Source organism: Neophocaena asiaeorientalis, unplaced genomic scaffold, assembly GCF_003031525.2.
Source record: "Neophocaena asiaeorientalis asiaeorientalis breed wild unplaced genomic scaffold, Neophocaena_asiaeorientalis_V1.1 scaffold283, whole genome shotgun sequence".
Classification (NCBI taxonomy): domain Eukaryota; kingdom Metazoa; phylum Chordata; class Mammalia; order Artiodactyla; family Phocoenidae; genus Neophocaena; species Neophocaena asiaeorientalis.
Window position 1 is genome coordinate 1,750,220 of NW_020172827.1, and position 22,709 is coordinate 1,772,928.

General features: G+C 44.6%; 1 protein-coding gene across 4 annotated transcripts in view; it reads left to right on the plus strand.

The window, feature by feature from the left end:
* PBX1 (PBX homeobox 1) overlaps positions 1 to 22,709 on the plus strand; it is a 320,664-nt gene that overhangs the window by 278,599 nt on the left and 19,356 nt on the right. Inside the window, exon 9 of one of the 4 annotated variants that reach the window (XM_024741978.1) lies at positions 3,107 to 8,260. The exons of 2 other annotated variants lie outside the window; for them this stretch is intronic. In XM_024741978.1, the coding sequence (XP_024597746.1) occupies positions 3,107 to 3,199 (93 nt within the window). In that variant the 3' untranslated portion in view covers positions 3,200 to 8,260. Of the gene's footprint in view, positions 1 to 3,106; positions 8,261 to 22,709 lie in introns of those variants that run through there. One more of the 4 variants, XM_024741981.1, reaches the window with a different exon arrangement.

The following is a 22,709-nucleotide window of genomic DNA, read 5'->3' on the forward strand; positions in this document are numbered from 1 at the left end:
TAGCTGGGATACCCTGGGGTAGGGTGACCTGGGACTGAAAGTCCCCCATTCCATTAAATCCCGGAGTCCTGGGCAAACTGGGGCAGTTGGTCACCCCATCTGAAGTGTGTGTGCATATGTGTCTGTGTGTGTGTTTGTGGATGGAGGGGGAGTGAAGAAAAGGCAGTTAAAGAGATTTGTTTTCTTTCTTTATTTTTAATAAGGTTTTTTAAGGTTTTATATACTCTTCTTCACCAGGCCAACTAGCATCATTTAAATGCTGGTTTTGGTATCAGACTGCACTAATTCCTGTTTCCACCATCTGTGAGCTCTCTCTCCCCTCTGGCGTCCTGAGCACTGGTCTGAGAAAACAGAACTTTTGAAGGAAAGAGATCAAATGTCTGCTGTTTGAGTTATTTCAGCTCAGAGATGACTCAAAAAGAAGTCTTCTAGAACCTTCTGGTCAATATACAGTGCCTTTCTAATTCCCTGCTAATGAAACGCCACAGAGCTCCTTTTTTTTAACTAATGGCTTCATCTGGGGCACCACTTACTGTTATTTTAATGGAATTATAGTATGGCTCGACAATGGTAGTGCTGGTGATTTGTGAGCAATGTAATGACATGCCTTTGTGCCACGTGCTATGACATGGACACTAGCTGCTTTAAAGAGCTTCCTCCCCTACTTGTCTCATACCAGGTCAAGTCTAAGATACATGACATTTTTCCTCTTTTATAAGCACCTCACTCTCTGCTTTATGATGTGGTGCTTATGGAGCTCCTGGAAAGTTTCCTAAAATTCCATGCTACCCAGCAAACACACACACACACACACACACACACACACACACACACACACCTTCCAGTCTATTTAATTAGTGAGTTAATTAATTTATTTATCTACTTATCTGATAAACATACACATATTAAAATTTTTTAGGATGCATATCGAAATGCTAAGAGTAATTATCTCTGGGTAGTAGGATTATGGCTATTGTACTCTGTCCTTTACAGTTCTCCTACTTTCAAACATGATATTGCATGCATAATTGCAAATATTGTATTTGCAAATATCATATAAGCACACCTTACTTTTATCGTCAGAAAAGATAAATGATGCTAAAGGATTTTCTTCCGGGAAAAATAAACAGAACCATGATTCTCAATCAGCCTAAAATGGTACCAAAAGAATACATGTGTCCTTGGTTGAGAGGGGAGGCTAAGTAAGATATTGTCACTCTGGTGACCAACCTAAATGTGGAAATTGAATGAATTCTTTTCTTGATTCTGATCATACTACAGAGTCTTAGGCCCCAAAAGATAGCAAAGCCTCCTGTTATAAGAGAAAGAATTCTCATTTTCCCCTCATCGCCCTCTTTCTAATCTCTCTTTAACAAACAACAGGGGAAATGGTGTCCAACAGAAAAGGGGAGTGGGTAGAGCTGCCTGACTCAGTTAAGAGGTGGAGATTTGAACTTGAGAGCAGTTATTCGATAATCCAAGATTGAGGGGCCGTGTTCCCGGCATTGCCCAGGATGACCTTTTGCCCGCTTAGCGTCCAGATCTGCTCTTAAAGTGAGGTGTGTGGGGAAACACCTACCCTCATGCTGAAGTAAGGGGTGGGAGCTTCTCTGAATGAAAAGCCTGGCTTTCCTGGGAACACTGGAGCATCATTTGGGTGAACCAATGACAGAGAGAGCCAAATGGATGAAAAGGGCAGAGAAAAAGGAGCCCGATTCAAAGGTTAGGAAGCCTGTGTTCTGTCTCAGTCGGAATCGGGAAGGCTGATTTTCTCTTACACCTGTGCTTTCTTATGAATGAAACGTGAATGGATGTTTACCGGCACCTACAAGTGCCAGCCATGCTCCTAAGCACTGTGGATTATACTAGGGTGGAAGCTGTGGTTCCTCCCAAATGGCGATAATAATACCTACCCCCAGGTACCCCCACCTACTTCAGGGAGTAAAAGGAGAGGAAAGTACAATAAAAATAATTTACCAGGACTCCCTAAAATTTGGTCTGTTCAGTATTAACATTTCCAGTGTCGAGAGTCTATTAACTTCAAAGGAACCCAGTGACTGGGGAAAAGGGGCCTTTTAGCACATTTACAGTTCCGTGCTTTAAAATATGTAAACCGTCATGAATCAACCACTGTAGCAAATCATTCTTCAGCTATTTAATGGTGGGGTCTGTTTTGAAAGGGGTGGTCATTAAAGCAAATCCTTTTAGGACAATTTTATTGTTTTAATGCATCTGGATTTAGAGTCTTAGAAGATGATCTACAAATACAGATCAAACTTGTAGCTTCCTGTCTTACCACCTTTTTAGATATAGTCACACAGACCAGTCCTTACGGTGTTGGCACCATTGTTTTACCTGTTTTATTCGTCTGATCACCCGCTTTTCAAGGCTCACCTCAGAGAATCCCTCCTCCATGAAGCCTTTGCCGATACCGCATCAAGAGGAGATACTGCCTTCATTTGAAGCTTCATGACAACTGGGCTGTACCATGTATTAGGTTCTGCCTGGCATTATAGTTCATTCGTCTGCTTGTCTCATCCCCATACTTGAGGACATGAACTGTGTCTCACTCGTCATTATATACCCCCGAGCAGCTAGAACAGAACCTTGCATAGAACAGGTGCCTGGGATCCCATAATACAGGGAGCATCCAGAGCTGGAAAGGACCCGAGAAAGCATTTGAGCTAATCTTTTAAGTTTTCTAAAGGGGAACCCAAGGCCAAACAGGGGGAAGCGCTTCGCCAGAACCAATAGCTAATTGTTGCCAGGGTCAGAGCTAGATCTCGGTCCCTTGGCCTGCAGGGACAGCTGCCGTCATCCTAGAGCACACAGGACAACCATCTGGTGGCTTGGACTGAATTACAAAACCTGTGAGAAGTGAGAGGTGCTAGTACTGTGTCCAGAGGCTTGCTGGGAAGAGCCAAACTCATCTGAGGGTGGGGGAGGTGGGCATTATCGACCACAATCCTAGCCGCCCCTTGGATGAGTGTTCCCGTGGGCTAGGCACTGTGCTCGGCCCTTTACCCAAGTTGCCTTATTGTCATTGTCTGCTCAGAACGGCCACCCGATCTCAGAGGACTGACTTCTCTCCCTTTTTCCCTTCTAGGCTAATGGAGGTTGGCAGGATGCTACTACCCCTTCATCAGTGACCTCCCCTACAGAAGGCCCTGGCAGTGTTCACTCTGATACCTCCAACTGATCTCCCAGCAGTCGCATCCCGGCTGACCCTGTGCTCCAGTCGGGGCCGGGCCAGGAGGGAGGGTTTCTCAACGCTGAAGCGGTCAGACTGGAGGTCGAAGCAATCAGCACACACAATAAGAGTCTCCTTCTCTTCTCTTCTTTGGGATGCTGTTTCAGCCAATCTGGACACTTCTTTATACTCTCTTCCCTTTTTTTCTGGGTAGAAGCCACCCTTCCCTGCCTCCAGCTGTCAGCCTGGTGTCCATCATCTTCCCTGCCCCTTTCCCTCTGTCCTAGACTCCCTGAGTCCCCGTCCTCTATTACATCCCTGAAGGATATTTTCAACAATTAGAGGAATTTAAAGAGGAAAAAAAAAATACAAAGAAAATAATAAAAGTGTTGGTATGTTTTCATGCTGGTGGTTTGAGGGGCCAGACTTACCTCCCTGGGATCCCTTGCTCCCTCTGTTAACAGGCAGTCCTTCTCTGTTTCTCTCGTTACTCTCACTACCTCTTAGCAGGAATACGCCACATTGCCCTACTCATTCCAGGCCGCCCTACCTCCTCTTGCTCTAACCTCCCCGGGGGCGATTCTGATTAGAATACAATTCCTCCTCTTCCTTCTCAGCCCCAGGTATTCTTTGGGGGCTGCCTTTGCTGGGCTTCTAGAAGTGCCACAGTTTCTGGTTTCACCTCTGCTAGCTTGGTTCCCAGCAGGAAGTCAGGCAGCAAGAGAAGCTTCAAGGAACACGAAGGGCAGAATTCCTAGAGGCTTTTGCATCTTCCCAATAACAGCTCTTGCTTTCAGAGGAACGGTCTCTGGAGACCGTGCAGGAAGTGATGTTCAGAATCTACTGCAAAACCAGGTCTGAGTTAGGCATGGTGGTGAATGCATCACTAAGGAGTAGAAGGTTCTTATCCTGCGACCCTTTACCTATCCCCTTTATCTCTCTCTCTCTCTCTCTCTCTCTCTCTCACACACACACACACACACACACACACACACAAGCATACAAATCAGGCACGTGCCACATTCAGATACCTATATTAGTAACCATAGCATTATACCTTGTGAGCCCAAGAGAGGGAATTAACAGCTCTGAGTGAAGGTCACTGACACAGAGAAGCAGCACGTACCTGGGGCCTCCAGGCCCCCAGCATGCACGCACCAGAACGACACACACAGGACTCGATCACGATGAAGCCCAGGTTTCCAGTATAAACTAATCCTGTTCTCACCACCTCTGGAGCTCTCAGGGAGCCACACACAGTACTTACAAAGTCTACGATGGATTTGGTTCTGTTTTGTTTTTGTGTTCACGTTAGGGACGTTGTATTAATTATCCGAAGTGTTGTATGGCTCCAACATTCTTGTCCTGGAGGAGAAAGATGTATAAGAACACGGCTTGGGCAAACTTTTTGCTTGCTTACTTTGAAGACCTGAGAGTGATGGAGAGCAGGGAGGTCATGCTTTCAGTGAAATCATCCATGATTTTTATTCCCTGGTAATATCTGAGAGTGAAGAGTAGGTACTAGAAAGCTGTCCTCATGTCGCCTGTGCTCACGTTCTTCATAGCCAACTGTGCCGGCAATAAACATGGCAGCTCTGTCACTTGACTAAGTGGGAGGTGGTACCTCATTTTCTTCATCTGTAAAATGGGGGTTATTACGCCTGGCTCACCAAGAGGCTTGTGAGAGACCGAAGAAGTTGATTTCATTCGTATCCAATCTGTAATTGTGAAGTCAGGGGAAGAAGCATCCCTAAGATAAACCGGTTCATGCCACAGAGGGACAGTAAATGGTTTTCTAACTTCTGGTTAACATTAGTACCCTGAGGTCATCAGCCTGATGACAAAGAGAAGGGTTAGTGTTGTTCCTTCTGTTCGTTTGTTTTGGTCTGCTTGGTTTCTTAGAATAGAGATGTCTCTAAATTGGAAGAAATGGGACCTGGTTCTCTAAGCTTGTACTTGAATCCAGTATGTGGCCTTGTAACTACTTAGTCCCTGTCACATCTACTATGTTTGAGAGGCCTCCGGGAGAGGTATAAGACCCTGAGGGGTGAGAGTGGCCAGCTAACAAGGTCATGGACATTCTGTATGGCACTTCAGTAACGATTCGAAAATGTTCCTGTGTGTGGGTGTTGGGAGGTGGGGGGTTAACCTAAGGAACTAGAAGGTATGTGTATTTGAAGGAAATGCAAAAAGTAAATATTTGGCAAGATGGCATTATGCCTGGATGACGGAGATCAGTAGAAAGACTCTCTCCTAACCAGTGCCACAATCAGAGCAGGGCTTGATAAAGAGGATTCCTGGAAGGAGCCATCCTGTGACCATTCTACAGTGATTAAAACCAGTGGAGAACTTTGTGTGAGTGGCAGGGATCTATTGAAACTACCCACAGAGGAATATGGTGGGATCGCATCCCCCTGATTAGGGGCAAAGTACAAAAGGGACACGTAAGGGTTCTCTTGGAAACAGGAAGAATGATTCCAGATTTGGGTTGAATGATTGCCATTTTAAGTTGATGAAAGAGATCAGAGCAGTGCTACCTTTGCACAGGCAGTCTCTCTCCCTGCAGTAGTTTGCACTGATCACCTCTCAATGCATCTTCCCCACCTAGCACTTCATGCAGTGCTGTTCGCATCCAGTACCTTTCCCACGACTTCCCCTCCTCGCCTGCGATCACATCCAACGTGGCGGCCACCACATCTCTTTGCATTAAGCGAAGCATGAGAACACTGGCAGCGGAAGTTTGGGGATGGAAAGTAGCGTGCCTCTGGAAATACAGCTCCCTGGGAATTCGTATTAGGTCAATCCTACAGATACCAAAATGTGCCCCAAGACTCCTTCATTTTCTGATGGAAGTGGGAGCGCTCCATTTTCCCTGGCAGATTTCCCCTGAGAAATGATACTAGCCCTAGGGTTTGCCCACCTTGTAACTCTTCATCACATCCTCCTTTTCATCCCTAACTCCTCCCCCTGGCTTGGAATTGACTCCTGTGCGGTACTTTTGCCAAGTGACACCTTTACATTTATTTTTCATTTTGCTGTGGTGGTGGTTCTTTATTTACCGTTTGCCTTTTCTCTCACATATCTTCCCTGCCCCTCTTTCCTTCTGAGTTTTATTTTTCTGCCCAGAAAAACCTGACTTCGATACCAAAAAAAGATGAAACTACAGAAACTCAAATTTAAAAAAAAAACCTTAAAAAAACACAAAAAAATACTCAACGATTCTTTCAGCTTTATTAACATTTTCCATTGTTTCTTGCGACTCGTGTCTCGTTCTTTGTAGTATTGATGATGAACATTTGATAATGAATGTTCTTGTATATTCAGATAAAGAAAAAAAACCAAAAAAGCGGTCTGAATTTAATAGTGTTTATAATAAAAATTTTAAAAATGACCCTCATAGCACGCAAAACAGGATGGGGGATTTCCCCTCTTCTTTCTGTGACAATGCACATCATTCCTGCATTAGTTTTTAACACCGAACTACCTACATTCACCATTTCCCCCATTTTTCTTTTATTTTCTTGCATTTGTGAATTAGTTCAAGAATGCTAGAAAAGTGTCGAGCTGTGCACATCCATTTCCTGTTTCACAATGTTTAAAAGTGACAGTAATTCATTTTGTAAACTAAAAAAAAAAAAAAAAGGTTGGAATAGTGAGCATAATAGGTACAGCCTAACACGTTATTATGTTTATTAACTTCGAGACCCAGAAATAAATTCTTTTCTTTTCTTTCTTCTGCTCTTTAAAATATAAAAAAAAAGAAACTATGTTTTGTTTTGTGTTATTTTTGGTTTGTTTATGGGGGGGCTTTTTTTAATTGTCCGGATTATGGTCTTGTTGTTTTTATTCCTTAAATATGTATTTGAGGTGATGTGAAAAGATGACATTTGTAGAATAGGCTGTTTCCTTGTACTTCTGTTCGTTTCAGAATTCAGTTGACTTCAAAGATCAAGCCCACAATGATTCATATTTTTCACCTGCATTTTTTGGAGTGTGTGGCATTCTTGCAATCCCTGAGAAAAACAAAGGCAAGGACTTGAGTTTTCTTTTTAACCCTTTAACAATTCAAGGAATTGGTCCAGGGGACCTTCTTATACTGTAGGGAAAGGTTTTTGCCTTGGTTGATTGTGAATGACACAATAAAATGCTTTCTTTTCTTTCTTCCTGATTAATAACAACGTTCCACGACTCTTTCCAGCTGGAGAGGATTTCTTTCTTCCAGTAGAATCCCACAGGAGATCCTGGTGGGCTGTGCACCACTGGCTGAGTAGACCAGATCCAGGAAGCCGTCCTAGAGTCATTTGGCCTACTGATCTTTTGAGCCAGACTCAGTGCTATTGTTTCAGTGCTGAGCAGTTACACCTGATTCATTGGCAGTGCGCCTCGTATGAACCTCTGATTTAGGCAGCTGATGAAAGCAAATCGTCAAACTGGCTTGATTTGGAATGTTTTTGTTAAGTTAGGGGAGAAAAGAAAGCAATATTATCTGGAGGAACCTTAATTTAAATGTTTTTCATTCAACAAATGATTAAGCATTCAGAAAGCAGCAAGAACCCAAACAAGAAGAGTTAAGAACACTTTAGGAAGTGTTTCTACCCAAACGCTTGCACTCTTGTTTTTAAGTCATAACAAAATTAGGACAAGCTTTTCACATCACCTTTGTGGTTTCAATCCCTAGCTCAAAGCTTTCTGGAATCTTTTATTTTTTTGTAAACTTTTTTTTCCTTTTGTTAAAATTAATAAAACATCCAATGTTTTCCCCCTTTTCTCTCTTTTTACTTCTTTTCTTTCCTTTGGCGTTTTCAACTATTTTGAAGTGCTTTCCTTTGGTTTTATTCTCCCGCTCCCCCTCCCCTGTTCTTATTATTCAGAGTATAAACCTGCAAAGCTCTGCTCTGTTTTGGTTTTGAAAATTTAAGCTTTCCTGCTTCTGTGAGAGCACAGGCTTCTGTCCCTTTTGATTCCAACTGAAATTTTGTGTTCTTTAATGATACTAACACGGTGTAGGTTTTACAGTCTCCTAATTTGTACTGGTAATGCATATTCCAAATAAATAGTTTCTTTTGTTGCAAAAAAGCATACTTGTATTTTGTGTAAATTTATACCTGCTGGAAACTTGTCTTTCCCCAAAGTAAGACGTGGGTTAGTGTGGCTTTAAACTGTGACCCTCATCATCTTAAAGTCTACATTGACAGTGGGGCAAATGCCCTTGCGTCACTTACCCCCCGAAGTAAGAAGGAAGGGAGGGAGGGAGAGAGGAAAAGAAGGATCTTTTTTTTTTTGCGGTACGCGGGCCTCTCACTGTTGTGGCCTCTCCCGTTGCGGAGCACAGGCTCCGGACGCGCAGGCTCAGCAGCCATGGCTCACGGGCCCAGCCGCTCCGCGGCATGTGGGATCTTCCCGGACCGGGGCACGAACCCGTGTCCCCTGCATCGGCAGGCGGACTCTCAACCACTGCGCCACCAGGGAAGCCCAAAAGAAGGATCTCTTATGTGCAAATATTAGCTGTGCTGTAGGAGGGCAGAGCACCCCATCTTGTCTGCTTGTCTGTGATTAACTCCCATCCACCAAGCACCAATTAAAATATCAGGGTGATGTTCCAGAATAAATTCTAAGTTTCTGAGTCACAGCTGTTTGCCCAGCGGTTCTCCTTTCCTTCTCTTTGTCTGCTGTGATCTGGTCATAAGGAAAATTGTGGTAACCAAGAGATGCTTCAGGGGAAGGAATCTAGGTTAGAAACACTACCCAATTGTAGGCTCTCAGAAGTATGCTAGCTAGATGCCACTCCACTAGATGTACACGCCTACCGTGTGTTATGTCTTCCATCCCGTGTATCTCTCCCAGTGGTTTGTCTGTGCCCACACTGAGCCCCGACCTTTGGGGTTGTGGTCTGTTACAGAGTTTGATGTCTCAGAGTGTTCTGGCTGGACCACCACTTCAGCCTTCAACAGCTAATTCTGCATCCCGGCCCTTAACACCCTCTCCCATGCATGGAGTGGGATGGAGCTGCTTGTCTGCCATTCTGCATATTGTCCCTCTAGGGGCACCACATGCATCATTTTCTCATTCTCACACCTTAGCTCTCAGGAGGCTTTGCCCAGAGCCCCACAGTGAGGCAGGTCTGTATTGAAAACGCCAGTCACTCACCCTTTCATCTCTATCATGATTCTAATGATCATGATCAGAGGAATGGAGAGTCATCAGGGATCAAATTATTTTTATTAAGGGACTAGCTAAGGGTCCAATGGACTCAAAAGTATAAGGCTCTCTCGCCAATATTGATTTGTAGAGCATTGCCAGGAGCCAAGATGGAGGTCTTGCCTCTCCTCTTTAAATCTGAACAAGGGAGCACATGTATGTGAGTTTGGGTATGCAAGGCAGTTTCAGACCACTTCCTTTTTCTGTTGCCTGGAAAATTGTGGACCTAACTCAGCCACTTAGTTTATTACTTAGACTTATAATGGTAATAGCCTCCGGCAAACGTTCCTGGTCAGGATACCTTGTCTCCATGCAGTGATTCGGGCATCACGCTCCTTCACCCTGCAGGAATTTGTAGTCCTCCACATCTGGCCTGCAGGAGGGAAAGAGTGTGTAGAAGGCTCACCATTTCTTGAAAACCTTAACCAAGACCTCCCTTATATTCGTATTCCTAAACGCGAGGGTCGGGGGGTGGGGCGGGAGGATGGAAAAGTGGTCCCTGGCTAGGCGGCTACTTCCTGGCAACAACAGCACACAATAACTCCTTGAGTAGTTGGCCATCTGTATCACACCTAGTGATCAAAAGGATTAGTGAGGGCAAAAACGAGCCCGCGTGGCAGTTTCACTGCACTGGACACTCTCCCAGTAAAAACAGTTCCAGTAACATCCCAGACTCGGCTTTGCCACTCTTCAGTAGGGAAGATCCAGAAACGGGTATAACAAAGGGGCCAGAACTGATCCACCCCATACTGCCCCCTCATCAGTCTCCAAATTTTGTTGTTGTCTAAACTCATGACTGGGCACTCAGCCTGTGGTCATATTGAGGGGAGAGCTGCCATCCCTCAAGGCAGCCTGTTCCCTCCGTCAGGAAGGCATTCCCACGTTTATTGATGTCTAGAAGGGTCAAGTCTGGTGGCCAGCAGTCACTTCGAAGCATAGTGGTCTAAAGCTTTCAAATCACAAAATCGGATATGCTCAGCACTCCCCTCCCCCAACATAGAGTTCTACCTGCCTATCCTTAGAGACTATCACAACCTTCCCCACTTAAAACAAAAAGTAAAATCCCAGTGTTTCGACCACCCTTTGTTATCCAAAATACCGCCTCCCTTCTGGAAACATTCAGCATGGAGGATGGCGCAAGAGTTCAGTCATATGAAATCGTTTAGTGGGTGAGCCGAGGAAGGTGTCCTACCCCGGATCTCTGCACCAGAGGCCCAGGGAGAGGACTGGGGCTATGCTCTGGGGGTTCTACTCTCACGCCTTGCAGAAAAGCTCCAAAAGTGTACAAATAAAGAGAGCAATGGATTTACTGTCTGGGTCAGTCAGACACAGTGAGACACAGTGTATGGCTTCTAGTCTTGGGCAGGCTTCCGAGGCCACCCTGGGCAGTGTGTGGGTCGGGAAGAGGAGTGGTAAAGAGCCACATGTCTGTCCTTGTTATCCACCTGGGATCCACGCAAAAAACCTTAGCTCATGCTTCTGGATTCCTCTGGATAGATCATAGGGTCCATTCATTATGTCCAGGTGACACTCCAAGCCCACATTCCCTCTCTCCCATGATAACCAGCCGTACTGTCCAGGGTAGCTCACCAGCATTGGCAGTGAGCACCTCTGGACAGCATAAAAGGCACCAAGTGCTATAGTACATGTGAATATAAATCTCCCATTAATGTATATCCAGAGAGAAATTAAAGTTAAAAATAAAATCTCCCTCTCTCATAACCTAAAAGTTCTAAGGAATGCTAGTCTACAGCTCTGCCTTTCCTGATCCCCTACTGTGCTCATTCATCGTCAGCCAGAAAGCGCACTCCATTGCCAGAGGTAGAGTCAAGGCCCTCTTCCTTCTATAGCAGCAGCAGAGGTCCCTTCTACTGGAATGGGGGTAGCTGTTTCAGTTCCTCCAAAGTTCATCAATCCAGACTTGAATTTCTCTGGCACCCCACTTTTCCTAAAAAGTCACTCAGGAAGCATATGAACCACATCCCAGGATCAGCTTCCTCTCAGAGAATTTAGAAAACACAAGCAAAGCCCAGATGACTAGAGCAAAATTAAGTTCCCAGAACCCAGATCCTGGTACCATATGACTGTTGCTAATGAATGACTGGATCAGGGATTTGATAATACAGGGAGGGCGCAGGAAAGACAGAAAACACATAAAAAAGTAAAAAGGAAATCTTTGCTTCAGTCTTTACAATGCCAGTTGACTAGTATCAACTGCAGTGTTGAGAAAAAGCCACCAACAAGAGGTTAATTTTGCTCTCTTCTTCCTGTATCCCGGGGCAAACAATCCAACCTATGCATTCTGCCTCCTCTCTCAGAGAATGACCTTTGAAATATTCATGTCTTTGCGAAAAATTCAAAAATGTCAAATGGGTCCCCTCCCACCACAGGCTACTTGAGGCTCCCTTCTTTCCCCCTGGTATCCATTTACATATTTAAGATGAATCACAATTTCCATTTCCCTTTAAGCCTCGTGTTCCTAATCCCAGATATATTTATCCTGTATCACTGTGAATTCTCTTCCTTCTCTAACTTCTCCAGTTTGTGACCCACTCTTGTCTCCACTGGAGTTGGTGTCCAGTTGCTAAGCCCACACTTAGGTTGACATCGCACAATGCCGGCAACAGAGGTAATGTCCCTCTATCACCTCTGCCCACAAAGCCTCTCCTTCCTTCTGCCTTGGAGTCCTAGGCCTTGAGTGTCTGGTGCTGCTTCCGTATCAGCAGAAACATTCCTTTGTGCAATCTCTTTGATGTTCACCCTAATGTTTCTCTCTCCTATTGTTCCCCAACTCCTTTTAAGCAGAGCCAACAAAGTTGAAAATGGTGTAACCCACCCTTTCCCCAGCCACATCCCTTCTCTGTCTTGTGGACAGCTCCCTCTCTTTGTTGTTGGTCCCAGACATATGTTCTCCTAACACACTTTTCTAAACTCTGTTTTGAAAATTGTTTCCAATGATCTGGATCTGTCCAAGGCTTCCAGTGTTCAGATACGTCCTGCTAGCTTTAATCCCTTAAGTGGAGTCAGGCTCCACGAGAGGTGTCTTCCCATCACCCACTCAGGTATTATTTTCCCAACAGATGTGTCCCTGCCCTCCCCAGTCCTCCCGTAGAGCACCATCTCTGTAGAGCAGCTTCATAACACGGGACATGTCTGGGTCCCTCTACACAATAACTGCTGTGCTGGAATTCAGTAATAATTCTTGAAGTATTTTACCAGGATCTTCTCGATTTTCCCCTTCAAATGTGTCCACATTTTCTTATATCATCTAGTGAGACCTTTATTTTATTTATTTATGTGTTTGTTTCTTTATTTTTTTTTTTTTTGGCTGCACCACATGGCATGCGGGATCTTAGTTCCCCGACCAGGGATCGAACCCCCGCCACCTGCAGTGGAAGCACAGAATCTTAACCACTGGACCTCCAGTGAAGTCCCCTAGTAAGACCTTTAAAGTCATCCATGGGAGCATCTCCAATTGCTTTCATTACCGACCCCCCATCTGCTGCATTCAGAGGATCTTTCCTGGAGCCTTCGATGTGAGGGATACATGTAGTTTGCTCGCTGAGATCTTAAAAGCCAGACCACATAGACTTGAATCTCAGCTCTGCTACTGTCAGGTTCTTTCTGACACTACATGAGAGGTTTTTATCTTATACCAACCCCAATTCTCCAACATTCCAACACCAACTAGGTGTCCTGCAATTCGATTCAACTCTGACAACAACTGCCCAGATTTAGCATCAAACAACACAGGCTTAAGGGCTCAGTGCCACAAGACTACCCTCACTTCAGATGCCAGCTGCAAGTATCAGGTCACCCATCCTTCCGACTGACCGGTTATAAATCGGGAGTTCCCACAACCCCCATCTCAGATTTGATCATTTGCTAGAGCGACTCACAGAACTCAGGAAGCTGATGTGCTTATACTTACTGGTTTATCATAAAGGATATACAGATGATCATCCAGATGAAGAGGTACATAACGCAAGGTCTGAAAGGGTCCTGAGTGCAGAATCCTCTCTCTCCATGGAGTTGGGGTGTCCTACCCTCCCAGCATGCGGGTGCCGTGGCTTGGAGGTGTTTACGGCAGTAACACTTCATGCATGCAATTGATTAAATCGTTGGCTGTTGGTGATTTTCTCAATCTCCAGCCCTTCCTCCTACACGGAGTTTGGGAGGTGGGACTGAAAGCTTCAAGTTTCTCAACAAGGTTTGGTCGTTCTCTGACCAGCCCCCATCCTGAAGATATCAAGGGGCCCACAGACTAAAGATACTCCTATCACTCTTATCACGTAGGAAGTTACAAGGGTTTTCGGAGCTCTGTGTCAGGAAACAGGGACAGAGACCAGATATACATTCCCCATTATACTACAACTATTTACTAGCTTTGTGACCTTGGATAAATGCTTAATCTCTCTATGCCTCAGTTTCCTCACCTATAAGATGGAGATAATACTAACACCTACCTCATAGGGTTGTAGGGGGGGGGATTAAATGCATTAATACTTAGAACGGTTAACAGGGAATATGGCCAATATTTTATAATAACTTTCAATGGAGTACAACCGATAAGATTTTTGAATCACTGTTGTACACCTGAAATTAATATCATATTGTAAATCAACTATATATCAATTAAAAAAAAACAAAAATCTTCAAATAATGCCTGACACACATAGGTGCTAAAAATACGTTTATTATTAGTATTACTTTTTCTTCTGGTATATCTGTCTGGGTGGATCTCCATCTCTGAACTAGTAACAATTAGAATGTCCTCCTTTTTCCTAGTTCCATTGTAAGGAACTATTAGCTATGGATATTTTCTTTCTTTTTTTTATATCAGTCTAGTCTAGCTGCTAAGATATTGTCCATCCTGAGGAAATTCCTGTTATCTCTCTGGCTCAATCAGTGTCTTTCTTCATTTCTCACTCACTATTGCACAGTTCCTAACTTAAGAAAATGTAGGATTCTTTGAACAAAGCACAAACTTGATGCTTAGAAGTAGATAAGCAGAGCTGGTCTTGGACAAAACTGTGAGGTCGTTGAAGTTTGTCTCACATATGCCACATTCTCTGAATCCCTGTTCTCTCCTGGCTCCCCTCTTCCAGGAGGAAAGGATGTGCTGTGCCTTTAATGTCTTATTTGAATGGCTTCAACGTGTAAAGTCTCTCCTCAGGGGATACTCTGCTCTCTGAATTCTAGTCTTTGGGTTTATTCGCAAGTCTTCCAGGCCAAACCTACTTTGAGTTTCTAGCTTCATTATTAATCAATACAGGTAGCAGTAGTTGAATGGGAATCAAGACATGTACAACAGGATGACTGCAGCTAACACTGCTGTATATTTGAAAATTGCTAGAAGAGTAGATCCTAAAAGTTCTCTTCACAAGGAACAAATCGTTTTTTTCTTTTTCTTTTTGGATCTATGAGATGATGGATGTTAACAACTTATTGTGGTAATCGTTTCACGGTGTATATATATAAACACACATATATACAGTGAAATATATATATGTCACTATATATATTGACATATATAATAAATATATATATATTATATATATATATATATATATATAGAAAAAGACACATACATATATCGTCATCATGTGATACACCTTAAACTTATACAGTGCTGTATGCCAACCATATCTCAACAAAACTGAAAAAAAAGGAAACAATTTTTACTAATGGTCAAAGAGATGCCAAATTGCTCTCCAGATGCAGGGCTCTGGGAAACTTTCCTAGAGAATGGAGCAGACCTCCCAACTCTTAGCTCAAATTGAAGACAAAGGCCCTTCTGTGCAGGTCTGGCTTGAATCACCCACCAGGCATGTCTAAGAGGACAGACCAATGAGTAGAGAGCCCTGGAGAGCCCAGACCTCTTCATGCCCACATGGACTGGAAGCTCAAACAGGGCCCTCTGCACCTGGTTCCAGATAACAAGCGACTGTGATCTCATCAATCACATAAACCATTTGTCTTCTGCACCCAAGTTTGCTTTTGTATCAGTCAGTTCACTGCATCTTAAGCTTCAATGACAGAAACCCAGCTCTTTTACTTCTGGGTCTACAGTCTTACCTCTCCACACATTACTGCTTTATTCAGTACACTTCCCTCCCTGGGACTTTCCTTGCATGGTCAATACCTCCTTTACGGCAATAGCAAAATCTCTGCTGAGGATTCTGTGAGCCCCCTGGGCTCCTCTCCCAGGAGGTTATTGCTTGAGACATCCCAGACACTTGCCAGACAGGCAGCTCTCTGTGTGACCATCCTTACATTTCTTCAGGTAGCAAGCATGCACTTCACCACCTCCTACGTGCCAGCGGTGGCTCTGTACTTCAGGAGGACCTTAACCTCTAGAGGGACTACCACTGGGAAGACTTTTTCAATAAGACAAATTATTAAACAAAAAACAACCCAAATCTCTAGGTCCCTGTTAATGAGTAACAACCGTATCCATCAATTAACAAGCTTGGGAAAGAATTTAGAATTATCTTGTCCATTAACAAAGCCCGAAACCAAAGGGAAATGGAATTAGGCGGGGCTGATGGGAACAGATATGGATTAGAATGAAAACATTCTTGCTACTGGATGATTTGAAGCAACTAATCCCATCAAGGGATAGGACAATAGGAAGCCCAAGTAGCTGCTGAGGAAATGTATGACCTCATTATTTTAAATCATCTAGCTTCAAGGAGAAGGTGGAAGGATGCTAGGCAGGCATCCCTAACACCCAGAAGCAATGATGATGTTGATTTAGAGCCTTCCCAAGCCTGGAATGTAGTTACTCTCCTTTCCCCCAGTCATACAGAAATTCGATTCCATCCATTTCAACCAATACCTCTTGGCAGCTGAAGGCTGCGAATACGCCAGTGAACAAGGTCACTCAGATCAGTTAGTAACTGCTTTCTTAAAACATATGTATGTAAATTTAGGTTGCTCTGTAGAGGTAAAGAACCAACGCTAGGATAGAAATAGAAAAGAAATAAAATTCTGAGAGACCTTCATTAATCTAGCCTCCTTTTTCCTATAAGCGCAAATAAGAACTGCTAGCTCTAGCCAATGGTCTTCTCATAGCACCTCCGAAATTCCAAGCTTCTCCCTTTCTTTTATCCTTTTTGCAAATTTTGCTCACGATGTCATGATATCAGCCACCCAAAATGATGGCCCTACCATGCTCACAAACCCGCTCACATGCTTGTTCTCTAAGCAGGGTCCATCTCTTCAAGGAAGCCTTTCTCCTTCCTGAAGTTATCTGTTCCCCCAAAGTCCTCTGGTGTGTCTTTGGCCCCGCTTTGAATTGTTATTAAATATCTTATCTCCCCACATAAATTGTTAGAACTCAAGGGGCCAGACGTCTCTCACACAGAGAATGAAGCACCACCTTATAAGCCTAGCAGGTACTCAGACAAAGGGAGGGAGGTGGGAGGGAGGAAAGACTGAATGAGGGAAGGAGGGAGAGGGGAAATGAGGAAAGACAGAGAAGAGTGGAGGGTAGAGAGAAGGGGAGGGAGGAGGTAGAAAGGACAGGGAAGAAAGAAAATGGGAGGAAAGGAGAGGAGAAAGGTTGAAGGAGAAATATTAAAGGACAGCAGGACAGCAGGGGTGGAGGGGAGAAAAGGACGGGGGGAAATCAAAGCCGAATAAGACATTGGAGGGAGGTCACATCCTCCCCCTTAAAATGAGATCCCTGGCACTTGGGTAGTAAGAAGTCAGAAAAGGGGGTGTGGGGACTTCCCTGTCTGTCTAGTGGTTAGGACTCCGCCCTCCTTTGCAGAGGGCACAGATTCGATCCCTGGTTAGGAAACTAAGATCCCGCAAGCCACATGGCCAAAAAAAAAAAAAAAAAAAGCGTGGGGTTGTGAAGAGAGACAAGGTCTCAAAGCGGGCAGCAGGGATGAAGACAAACTACCGTGGCATGACCGTACAGCTTTGTTTAAGAGCAGCTCTGCCAACCTCGCTTCTGAACAGGAAGTCTGTGATTTATTTAAAGCTTTCTAATTATCTTTAAGATGCGAACCTGGGGTGTCTAACAGACCTCACTAGCTCTGCCAGCGTTTGGCTTGAACACATGGTTATTTGCAACTATCCATTCATTTATTCTGTCACTCAGTCAATACTGAACAAGCACCCTGCCCTGCATGCCAGGTACTAGTCTAGGAATTAGGGATACAACACTGACCAAATCCCTGTTGTCAGGGAGTTTAGATGCCTGTGGGTGGGGGAAACGGACAGGAAACAAAATATGTAAAATGGATGGTGTGTTGGATGGTGGTAAGCGCTGGGGAAAAGGTAAGAAAGGATGATGGAGTTGCTGTTGAGGATCAAGATAGGGTGGTCCAGGACTGACTAGGAAGATGATTTTGAGCAAACTGCTGAAGGAGGGGAGGGGAGGAAGCCATTAGGATATCTGAGAAAATGGTTCCAGGCAGCAGGATCAGCCCGTTCAAAGGGCCCGAGGCCAGAGCACATCGGGTAGGTTTGAGGAACTGCAAGTAACCCAGTGTGGCTGAATCAGAGACAGAATGAGGGGAAGATTATTAGGTGATGTGGTCAGAAAATGAACAGTGCAAGGGAGAGGCAGAACATACAGAGCCTCCTGTAGGACATGGCAAGGACTCTAGCTCTTCCTTTGAATGAGCCTGGAGGCCTCTGAGGGTTTGCGGCAAGGAGTCATATGATGAGACTTTAAGTTTTAACGGTGTGATACTGGCAACAGTGTTGTGAATAGACCACAGGAAAATAAGATTGGAAGTAGTGACACCAGTTAGAAGATAATTAGAGTATTTGGGACAAGAGAGGATGGTGGCATGGACTCCGAGAAAACCCAGTGTAAGTAAAGCCCATCTGCCTTTGCTGGGACCTGCCTTTGTATACACAATGTCTCTGCCTGGAATGACTTTCTCCCTGCTAGAACACCTTCCCGTATTTCAAGGCTCAGTGCTCATGTCACCCATTCCCCAGAGTCCCCAGGGAGGACTATTGTCCCCATAGCACCCTGTATATGCCTCTCTTGTAGCACTCATCAAATTGTATTGCAATTACTGGTTTCCATCTGCCTCCCTCTACAATGAGAACACCTCCATTTCAGCTCAGTTCCCAAACACTTTTATTCAGGGGGAATAAAAAGGTGAATAAATCGTTATCCCAATTACAACCTAGTACAGGAGACTGAGCTCCCACACTTATCATCACGGAGTTTGGCTCGTAGCTGTCAGACGAATAAAGGAACAAAGAAAGTTACTAGAAGCCATGCCACCGTGGCATGGAGCTGTGGTCTTCTTATTTGCAATGCTGTTTAAGGAGTCGCAAGGCAGGGTCTTGTCTGCTGCTCTGATGGCCTCCCCTTGCTGTTTCCCCGGTGCTGGTCCAGCAGGACACCTGCCCACAGATGCTACAGTGCTGAGAGCTAAGGGTCTTGTCAGGGTGAGAGAGGGAGACCCTGTGAAAGAGACCCCGTGAAAGATGATTAAAGGTGGTCGTGGACATATTTATTTTTTTCTGTAGTACTGGTTGTTGCTGCAAGGCTGTCTCCCTGGAGTCTCTTGGTGACATTTGTTACTTGGCTTTTCAGTCCTTAAACAGAAATTCTGTCCTTTTCGCTGAATGGCTCCTCCTTTGCTAATGTTCTGTCTCTCCCAAGTCCCAAGCAGAACATTTGACATTTGTTATTGGTGCAAAAGCATCATTTGCTGAGTGTGAAAAAAAAAAAAAGAGTTTCCCCCAAGGGCAGAAATGAATGATTATCTCAGATCTCCTCACCCTTTTTCCTCCTCCTTCAGACACAACAGCCATGCACAGCCATGCTGGGCACTGGTGGGGAGCTGCCCTAATCAGTTTTTACATTCCAGCTTCGTGGAGATGAGCTATTGTAATAACTGTAGATGTTTCAGTGGAGGGCAGAGGGTGATGGGTCGTGGAATAATAGGATATGGTGAGGTGGAGGCTTCAGTGATGTCCACTCCACATAGGGTAATGAGACGCCTAAGGATAGGTTCTGTTCCTCCAATCAACAAATGTTTCCTGAAAACCTCCTGTGCACCAACCATTATTCTGGATGCTGGGATGATAAGCAAAAATAAAAATACCTAGTCCCTACTCTCTACTCTCCCTACTCTCCCTGCTCTCAGGGTGCTTACTGCCTAGTAGGGGCATCTAACATCAATCCATTATTCATATAGATAGGGGTACACCTGCAACTGGATATGTAATATGGAAAAAGATATACCATTCTATGAGAGTTCACAATAAAGAGAGCTGAATTAGTCAAGGGGGTCAGCAATGTTTTCTTGAGGAACTGTGTCTCAGGCTGCAAACTGGAAAATTAGTTAACTGTAATGATGGATAAGAAGAGAATTCTAGGCAAGGGGGAATAGTAGGTACAAAGGTTATCTTGGAAGAGGAAACCTGGCAGGTACAAGCCAGAGACAGCAAGGGAAGGTCCCCAAGGAAGACAAAGAGGCCAGAGAGGTGGACATGTGAGGACCACAAGGGGTCTGGATGCTGTGTTCCCCCATCTCCCTGCTCTCCACTCTAGAGTGCCCCGCGAAGTAGGTTCTCAATGAGGAGCACAAGCTCTGAGGAGTGATAGCTCATTCCTTGAGCCTTCTAACATTGACTTGTGGAGCAGTATCTTGGTATCTAAAAGGAAGAATCATAAGAGGAACAATTCACACTCTCATCCCTCATGAGATCACAGGCTGATGAGATGTATAGAAATAGAAACACGACCCTACATTCTGGGACGTGGTCTTAATCACGTTATGTTTCACTGCCATGTGGTGGCATTGACTCGGGGGGTGAGTCAATGGAGGGACAGGAGGAGACTTGGAAGAGGAGGAAAGATGTTGACACAGGGAACTCGAGCATCCATTCTTTTCCCATTATTAAATTACACCGCTGTTACTTTCCCACCTCTCTCTCCTCTCCCGGCTCTGAGCCCTTCAGCTCCCAGTGCCATTCAGTGTAAATCTTTCTTGGAGAGTTGTTTCTCCTTGTGGTCATACAGTAACAGGCTACTAAACCTGCCTGTGGGGTGAATTACGAGCCGGTCTCTGGAGCCCCAGTCTCGGTTGCCCACAGAATGAATTGTGGTGCTCCAGGCTGCTGGGCTATTTATTTATTTGTTTGTTTGCTTTAGCATATTTTAATCTGATCATTAAATTGCAATCTGCCACCCATCTCCATCTCCGACTGTCTTCAGATGGAACAGATTTTTCATAGGTAATGATACCTATAAACTTCAGGGATGGCAGCCACAGGAGCAAACTAGGGAGAGGTGGGGGGAGGGTTTGCAGAAACACATCCTTCCGTGGCTCGGCCTTAGCTGTTCTGCTCAGCCTGACCTATCTGGGGGCAGCTAGAGTGCCCACGTTCTCCTGGACAGCACCTGTGGCTTTTTCTAGCCTGAGAAACAGGTGCTGAGAAGGCAGAAGTGAGCTTCTGCACTTTGTCCTCAAACGCATAAGATCACTGCTGCTCTACATTGTGTCAGGCAGTAAAGGTGTCACCAACCTTGCGTTGACGATGTTGCACGGGGAAAGTTCCGCGCTGATACATCAAAGGCAAAGAGGATGCCAGATGGTGCCCTGGCGCCAGTGTTCCTGAGGTCATACATCTGATCTAGTGCCGCTCTGCACCAGAGGAATTGCCATCTGATGGCAGCAGGGCCACTACCCTGGAGAGAGAGACAGTCATCATGGTTATAGTATTGGCAACATCAGTTTGTCTAGCACTTATAATGCGTGCTGACACATTCTTTTGGAGCCTCACGACAGTCCTGTGAGTGCGACAGGGCAAGTGTTATGATTCCCATTCTGAAACTGAGAGGGGGGGACTGTGAAGTGAATTGCCCAAGGTAGTTTTGGCTCCTAGGAGGCTTTCAACGAGTGTTTGTTGAGTGAATGAACGAATGGGTTCATGCTGCCTCAAAGTCACGTCCCTTGGTTTGCTTCTGGAACCACATCCAGAGGAAGGTCTAGGACTAAGGTCCTAGGAAGCTGCAGCTTCCACCTGAACCAGATGGGTAGGAAATCACCGCCAGTTCCCCTTAATTAATTCTTCTGCATGTCAAAGGGCTCGACGCTAGAGAGGGTGCTTTGAAGGTGTAGATGTGTAGCAGGCAGGAAGAGATATTGTGCTTCTGATGGACCAGGCATGGTTCTAAGGGATATATTTGCTTATTTAATTTTCTCAACAAACCTAGATAGGTACTATCATGATATCCATTACAAATGAAGAAACGGAAGCACAGAGAGCTTGAACAACTTTCCTAAGGGTCCAAAACTACAGAGTGAAGACCCAGGTTTAAACTTTGGTGGTCAGTCCTCAGCGTCTGGGTTGTTGAGCGCTCTGCCATACCTCCTCTTTATTTTCTTCCAGAATGTGCAACTTCTTGCTTTCCGTATCTCATTGTCCCAGAGGTCTCAGAGTTCAGGTACAGGTGGCATGAAGGAAGCAGTTCTGGCCGAGGTGTAGGACTGGAAGCTCAGGAACAAGAGGAGACAGTAGATAATGGCAGATATATTTTGTGTGAATTTTATTATTTTTTTAAAATAATACAGGTTCTTATTAGTTATCTATTTTATACATATTAGTGTATAGCAGATATTTTTGCTGGGCTAAAGAACTTACCTTTTAAACAAACTCTCAAGCCCACTGGCAAGTCCCTGCACTTTCTCTAGCTTCAGGAAATGGACTCAAGGCCAAAATTCTTTGTGAAAGAATTCTACTTCAATTCTTTCCAGAGAAATCGTAGTCCAATCTGGAGATAAAACTCAGGACTTCTAGCTTCTAGTGTAAATACCAGACATCAGATCATGGTCCTTAAAAGTGTATATTATTTTCTTTAATCAATATTTTAATAAAAGGCAAACAAATGTTTCTATTCATTATTCTGTAACTAGTTTGGCAATGATGATCAAATTGCATCTCAGGGAAGGAGGTGAATTTCCATAACCTGGGGAAAAACAGATGACTCAGGTCATTTAATCACACTCTGGGATATTCATACTTAAAGATACTCATGCCTCCTGGTGGGCAACCCTGGGGAAGAGTCTGTTGGTCCAAGCTTCTTCTATTACCCAGTCCATTATCCAAGACTCCTTCATGTTACCCAGGCATGGCATCTCGGAGAGCACAGAAAGTGTCTCCAGGTGCCAGAACAGTCTGTGACAACACAGGGCAGCAACAGGCCACATGTGTCCCATTGTGCCCTGAAGTCATCCTCAAATGACATTCCCTACTGATAATCTTACTTAGATTATGAGCTACCCACAAAGATATAACACCAATCCTGACCTTATTCTAACCAGCCCATGGA